This window comes from Sinocyclocheilus grahami, unplaced genomic scaffold (genome assembly GCF_001515645.1).
Source record: "Sinocyclocheilus grahami isolate Dianchi unplaced genomic scaffold, SAMN03320097.WGS_v1.1 scaffold1365.1, whole genome shotgun sequence".
Classification (NCBI taxonomy): domain Eukaryota; kingdom Metazoa; phylum Chordata; class Actinopteri; order Cypriniformes; family Cyprinidae; genus Sinocyclocheilus; species Sinocyclocheilus grahami.
In genome coordinates, this window is record NW_015506544.1 from 30,501 (window position 1) to 38,349 (window position 7,849).

Genomic DNA, 7,849 nt, shown 5'->3' on the forward strand with positions numbered 1-7,849 from the left:
AAAAAACTTTTGTCCATAAAATGCGTTGCACAAATTCGAACATCTGGGTTGTGCTGTTCTGTTGTAAATAAATCTTAACCAATGATTCCTAATTGCATCTACTTCCGGAAGGCCAAATAAAGTGCTTTTGCTTTCGGACTGAAACACACAGCGTCTCCCTGACATGGCTGCATCAACACTACTGCGGTTCCTGAAACCACGTCTTCTTTCTTTGCATGCACATTTGGGTGGCATTATGCTAATATTTCCACATAGTGACGTAGATATGTGGGGGCATGTTAGAACGAGCCGTTTTAGGTAGGCATGGCTGACTCTTAACTTTTATAAAGAATATCTCTTTGGATTTGAGACTTTAGTCTTTGCAACTTTACAGATCTTCTTTATGCATCAAGAGCTTGTAACACTCCAAAGAGAAAGGAAAACTTGAAATCGCATCATATGACCCCTTTAAGGAATAAGGTTTTTTTTCACACAAACTTTTTTTTTAATATACCTTACTCATTATGACAGATAATGATAGTACTTACAATTAGCATCAATATTCTAATAAAGCCTTTAGAATATTTCTGCAAATACGGCAATCAGCATATTATGAATAAACCTTTTAATAAACAAAGATATCCTGCTATTCTCTTCTGTCTGCCGTTTGAATATTATTACGCTCCATTTTAGTCCTTTAATTAACATTCATTCTTATTCATATCCCTAACGATAGAAGATGAGGCTGAAGGATGAATTGGAAAATGTAGGCCAGTAACCTTTTTAAAATAAGGAGAGTTATATTGATACATGTTCATTCATTCATTTTAATGTCTGTATTAAAAAATATTGAAACTAATTTAAACTGAAATGCCATGGGTCAAAACGCTAATTTACTTCTAATGTGTTGCTGACTAGCTGTATTTATGTATAGTGCACAATATTCAGTATGTGTTATTTTGTTATACTTTTGTTCATGTGAGTTGTGTTAGATAATATGCACTGCCTTATGTCTTAGTGGTCTTCAACCTTTCTGACTCCATCACCCAAGGCCCCTCATTGTCAACGACAATATTTGAAGACCCACCAAGGTATTTCCAGTGTATCTATACTGACAAAGCTGTTTATTTATTTATTATTATTATTATTTTCATAATTAAAAAAATAATAATTATTTAAATAAATACAGTCCATAATTGAATGTTGTTCATGGTTTCCACTTTAACCTTTTCAGATCTAGAAATCACAAATGTAAAATTCCTGAGAACCCTGGTTCTTAAAAAACTGTTAAGGGAACTAATTAAAATAAGACATGATTTCATCTTATAGAGATATGCTTTCAGCTTATTTTAAACCTTGTTTTGTCTTATTTTACACCATCTTGCTGCCCCATTGGTAGTGTGATAAGGCCCCCAGCCCCTGGATGACTAGGGGAGATGGTTTGTGCCCTTTTTGTAGAATAGACTTAAGTAGTATTATAGTATCTATAAGTAAGTATTACATCAAGAATGTGACTATGATATTTGCAAAAAACATTCTGTATGGAGTGAGATGGTTACCCAGCTGTAGTTTGTGCTGTGTGAGCAAGCGTTGTCTTTCCGACTGAAGTTCTTCATTGGCTTGTGCTTCCAGGGCCTGAAGAGCACGCTGGTGATTTAACCTTTCCACACGCAACAACTCCTCCTCTCGCTCACGCCACCCCCGCTTTTCCCTCTCCTCTTCCCTCTCTCCCGTAGCCTTCCCATCCTCCTCGTCCTCATCTTCCTCTTTTACCACCTACAGGAAAACATAAAATAACTAATATTAAGAGTTCTTTCCACAGTTGTGTGTGTGTGTGTGTGTGCGCTGTCATCATTTCAATGGTTTCTGTCCACACAGTCATTGGGATCCAAAACATCACTGGACCCCAATTTCTTGAATTATATGGATGAAGCATTTTTCAAAATATCTTCTTTTTTGTTCCAAATGAATGAAGAAATACTCAGAGGTTTGGAATAGCATGAGAGTATATGACGACAGAATGGTTTTTGTGTTTTTTTTTTTAAATATCCCTTTAGCAGCTCTCTGTTTAATTGTTATTTATTATGAATGATTATTCAATAGTAATGATAAATATATGAATCATAAGAAATCTTTTGATTTCCCAACAGCCCTAGTATATACGCACTTGTAACTGCTGCCTCATCAGTCTCTCTTTCTCTTGAATGGTGGAATGAAGCTGAGATCTGAGCGTGCTGTTCATATCTCTTGTCTTTTGGATCTCCTGCTTCCATGCTGACTGCCGCTCCACCTTTGCATACTCCTGCTCTCTCTCTTTTGCCCTTTCCTTCTCCTCTTCTTTTTCTCTCTCCAGCGTCTGAATCACCCCCTCCAATTTCGCCATCTGCAAGCCAATAAAACTTAGATCAGCAAAGACCTTAACAGCATGTGGAATCCACTCAAGTTTGATATAATTTATGTGGGTCATACAAAGAAAGTGATCTTCTGTTTTTAGAATAGAGTCTTTATTTAAAGCAACCTGAGGTTAAGGTTCTTTCTCAAAGGGATACAATGGGGATTGTTATAGGGTGTGTCTGAATCCATTCTCTAGATCAGTAGTAAGAGTAAATTGTTTTCTTACTACACTCAGTTACCCGTAATATTGTCAAAAGTAATGTTATTTAACCGGCAATGTTGTCACCATTTATAAAATCTTTTTTTTTTCTTTTCTGTTATTCACTGAGGTGTAATTTGTAATCATCTTTACTATCATTCAAAAGTTTTTCAGTTCTGTTTTTTTAAAGAAATTCATACTTTTATTTCATTGATCAATGTTACAAAATATTTCTATTTCAAATAAATGCTATCGCTTTGAATGTTCTATTCATCAAAACATTTCCCCCAAAATATTAAGCAGCCCAATAATTTTTAACACTGAGAATAAAAGGAAATGTATTAAAACAGAAAACAGTTATTTCAAATTCATAATATTATTGTCTTTTGCGATTTGCATTTGCGATCAAATAAATGCATCTTGGTGACCATAAAAGACCAAACCCAAACTTTTGAATCATTATTGTGTATTACAAACTTTCATATTATACAGGAATTGAAGTTGTTGTTGAAGACTAAAAAGACCCATTTTCCTTTTCATTAATGTTCTGCAATTTTATTTTTTATTATATTTGTGCATAATGTCTGAATGCCATTATGTTTAAAGCAGGACAAGCACATAATTCATAATGGCACTGTTTTTTTGTAACAGCTACAATGAAGAAGCCTGATGGCATGTTCAATGATCCTGTTGATAAATAGCAAAAACATCTTAATGAGCTTATAAGGTGTCAGAGGAAATTGAGTCATCTGTGTCCCAATTCATGAACAACCATTTTTGTCCCCGTAAGGTTGTGGACAGCAGGTCCTACGAAAGAGAGCTGCCAGTTAGACAGCAATGATGAAGTGATTGAAATAGGAAATAGTCCTTTTTTAAGACATAAGCTATGATAGTTCTGTTTGAATATCTCGGCAATGTGAAGTGTAAGTTAATTTATGATTTCTATTCTAAATATAGTTTTGAACAAAACAATCACTCATGAGGATATTTAATAATATAAAATATTATGTGATAATATTTTATTATCACATAAATGTCAGCAGTTCAGCAGTACTGTCACACTCGGTGTTCTTTGTTCTCAAAGTTCTGCTAAAGTGACAGCATGGTGCACAGCGTGAATTAGATTACCTGCCTTTCAGTCCCGTTAATTTGCTCACACAGTTACCGTTTCTGAAACGGCTTTCAGGATTCATAAATCATTTTGCAGGTTCTATTTAATTCACCTGCACTGATACCACCCATTATTTTGCAGTTTTTTGGAAGCACACATCAAATGGCATATTTATTAAGTTAAATTGGAAAAATGCATGACATCCTGTAAACATGTTAGCAGATGAGCTTTAGTACATCATTTTTGTACTTTTTGGGTGTAGCTGCACGCAAACCTAAGGGCAGTGTTTGAAACAAATGAGCCAGACAACCTAGCATTAGATTTTTCAAGAAATGTCCCTAGTGGGATTTTAACCTACAACCTTTTGTGCACCAGCCTAGATCATTAAACACGGAAAAATGCATGACATCCTGTAAACATGTTAGCAGATGAGCTTTAGTACATCATTTTAGTACTTTTTGGGTGTAGCTGCACGCAAACCTAAGGGCAGTGTTTGAAACAAATGAGCCAGACAACCTAGCATTAGATTTTTCAAGAAATGTCCCTAGTGGGATTTTAACCTACAACCTTTTGTGCACCAGCCTAGATCATTAAACACTAGGATACCACCACAATCCATATATTTAACTTGACTTAGAACAAATGGGTTTCTGATAAATAGCAGAAACTGATGCTTGCGTCACTGCAACACAGCACTAAAACAACAATCCTCTTCCTAGCTATCACTTATTAAGCACTATTTCGTTATCATAACCCAGTTCCAAGCCTGCTGGCATATTAGATGAAGCATTAGACGAAGCCCTGTGCCTTGGGCACTACAAATGTTCTTTGTGTTTTCTCATTTATCATGCTCATGTGGAGAGCTCTGGGCCTCTCAGTCTGCGTATTTAAGCAGAAGGACTGAGCATGTTCCCTTTGCCTGAGCTTCAAACCAATTTGAAAAAGCTTGATATGTATATAGTTCAAGTTATTTGTGATGACCTGATTCATTAGTAGGTCAACAATGTTATGCAAAGATTCTTTTGGCTTTTAAGAGGAAAAGCAAAGGACAAATGTAGTGGCATTCTTTGCAGTAACTTACCTCTCTGTTGGACAGCTGTAGTTGGTTGAGTAGCTTTTCCCTCTCTGTCTCTAAAGCCTTTCTCTCTTCTTCTCCGGTTTTCATCTGCTCCTCAGTCTGTAGTCAAACCAACATTATAATACTAGTATCTCTTAATTTCAATAATATTTCAACAGATCTTTTTAATAGTGCTTTGCTTGTTACTTTTTAAATTGTTTTAAAGAAGGCATATAGTCTCCATCTTTGCAGCTGTTTTTTTTCCTTGCCTTATATTGCATTTAAAGTATACTCTTTTCTCAGTTCATACATTCCATGGCAACTAATATCATGAAATCGGTGTCACAACATTCAGGCACTACTGTTTGAGCTACAGGAAAACTTACAGGAACACTTTCTTGTAGCAAAATATTAATTAAATATTACATAAACATTTTCCACCCTTTCTAACTTTTAAAATTAGCTCTACAAAAAAGAAAATTTATTTCATTTAATTCTAAACCGTCTTTTTTCCTTTTGTGGGACACAACCCAAGATTCTGAGCAGAATGTTGCTCAATTCCATTTAACAAAAAAAAATTTCTACTTGTATTTCAATCTTTTACATTAAAAGCACATGAGTTGTATTGACCACTTTTATAATGTGTTTATGCTATTTTGTTCTTTTTGGAGTTTGAAAGCCCCTGTTACATGGAAGAAAGAAAGTCATGTAGGAATGAAACAAAGGGTGAATAAATGATGTTTTATTTTTTGGTCAACTAAACATTTAAATAGGCCGTTTTTAGCTTCTGTACCTTTAAGACTTTTTATGCGACTGACTTGTTATGATATGATGGTTAATCTCTGCATCTTCATAAGGGTGGGCCAAGTTTCTGAATGCCGAATATGCGTCATATGTTAATGTGATTCTGATTTCAGAATTACCCATTTTTGCAGCTTAGTTTCCATAATTGGTCTGAATGGACTTGGGCTTGGAGATTTGCATTGTGAATAATAATGTGTCTATAAACACAGCACAAAGAAAATTATTTTTATTTCCCCCGTAACAATAAAGCCACACTAATATAGATGGGTAAACGTACAGATTATACTCATATATTCTCTTAAAATATTCTTAAAATCCCATGCGCAGTCTCTGCCTTTTGTTATTGGAAAAAAGAACATAAAAACTTTCGACATTTAAATATTTCCAAATGAAATCAAATCAGAAAGTCAGTGCCGATTGCCCACCTTTCACACCAGTAGTAACAGGAGCAAATGAGAAGGTATGAAATTATTAGCAAAGCTAGTGTGTCTGTAAGTTCACATGAAAACCGCAGTTGAAATCTGTCGTACCTGCTGCGTCGTCTTTTTCTCTGCATCCAGCATTGCATGCGCTTGCCGCAGCTCACTGGCATGTTTGCGTATCACTTCTTCAAGTGCTTTCCGAAGCTGCTCTTTCAGTCTTACTTTCTCTTCTTCCATCTTCTGCTGAGCCCGTTTCTTCTCTTCTTCCAGCTCCTGTCTGTCATTCTTTCTTTCGTTCTCCACCTCCTGCTGAAGGCGTCTGATCTCCTCAGTGTGAGCTCGCTGCAGCTCCAGACGCATAGAGGATAGAGTATCTGCATGCTAAAACACACACACATGACTCTTAATGATATAAAACTGTAATCCTGTAGTTTCAAAAGAATGACACTACGCCTTTTAAGCCTCTGGTGTGTCAGTTGTGATGTTTTAAGATGTTCAAAAGGCTTGGCTGATCTTTCTCGGCATACAAACGCTTTTCAAAGAACATTTTATGGTGTGCTTTACTCATTTGTATTTGTGTGTCTTGAGATGGCAGGCCTCATTTGGGATGTGATTTCACAGCATTTATTTATGTGTTCTTGTATGCTAGAGGTGCTGTAGAGAACAGTACAGCTGTTTAAAAACAGTAGCGCGATTTTTCTGTCTGAGATTAATTTTAGGTACTGTAAAAGATTTATTTCATTGGGTTATCAGTAAATATTAGAATTTTTTATCAGTATTGGTTGATGTTGGATATTTAATTTTGCATGTTCATTTATCAAATTTTTACTTTTAGATTAAGTTTGCTGTCATCTAATGCTCTTTTAAAACACTAATAATTGAATAAGACTGTTAAATGTAATCTTCAGCAAATCAGTCATTTTGATAGTGTAGTATTTTATTTGTGAAGCCTAAATTCACTTGTAGCATTTAATTAACAATTCATTTGTAGTTTTTTTATTTTAATTAATTTAAACAAAAAAGTATTGTGCTGTAAATGTGCCCTTTATCAGTTATTTGCGATTTTTCTGTCTGAGATCAATTTTAGGTACTGTAAAAGATTTATTTCATTGGGTTATCAGTAAATATTAGAATTTTTTATCAGTATATTTTATCAAATTTTTACTTTTAGATTAAGTTTGCTGTCATCTAATGCTCTTTTAAAACACTAATAATTGAATAAGACTGTTAAATGTAATCTTCAGCAAATCAGTCATTTTGATAGTGTAGTATTTTATTTGTGAAGCCTAAATTCACTTGTAGCATTTAATTAACAATTCATTTGTAGTTTTTTTATTTTAATTAATTTAAACAAAAAAGTATTGTGCTGTAAATGTGCCCTTTATCAGTTATTACAGTATTCATTAATCTTTTGAATGAGCTTTTATTTTTACATTTTTTAGTTTTCATTTTAATTTTAGTTTAAGTTTGATTAATTTTGTGATGTGCCTTTGTCATTTTTATTTGTTTTTAAGACTTCTATTTAACTTTATTTTTATTTCTGTTTTAGTCATTTTTATTGCAGCTAGTTGACAAGGTAATATTGTCAACTAGCTGCAATTAGGTAATAGTCAACTATTTTTTGTTTCAGTTCAAATTTTTTATCTAACATTTATATTTCATGTTATTTCTATGGAAGCCCGTTTCCGCCACTAAATAAAAAAATATAATTCTGTAAGTCATAATAATGAGAAACTTTCTCAAAATTATGACTTAGTATCTCGTTATAATGAGAAACTTTCTCGTAATAATGACTTAGTTTCTCGAAATAATGACTTATTTTCTCATAATAATGACTTAGTTTCTCGTAATAATGAGAAACTTTCTCGAAATAATGACTTAGT

General features: G+C 34.0%; 1 protein-coding gene across 1 annotated transcript in view; it reads right to left on the minus strand.

Annotated features, from left to right (window-relative positions):
* Positions 1 to 1,476: 1,476 nt before the first annotated feature.
* LOC107569616 (trichohyalin-like) overlaps positions 1,477 to 7,849 on the minus strand; it is a 22,046-nt gene continuing 15,673 nt past the window's right edge. Inside the window, exons 7-10 of the mRNA XM_016255734.1 lie at positions 6,075 to 6,347; positions 4,765 to 4,860; positions 2,147 to 2,362; positions 1,477 to 1,755 (exon numbers count right to left, since the gene is read on the minus strand). Coding sequence (XP_016111220.1) covers positions 1,477 to 1,755; positions 2,147 to 2,362; positions 4,765 to 4,860; positions 6,075 to 6,347 — 864 coding nt within the window. The remainder of the gene's footprint in view (positions 1,756 to 2,146; positions 2,363 to 4,764; positions 4,861 to 6,074; positions 6,348 to 7,849) is intronic.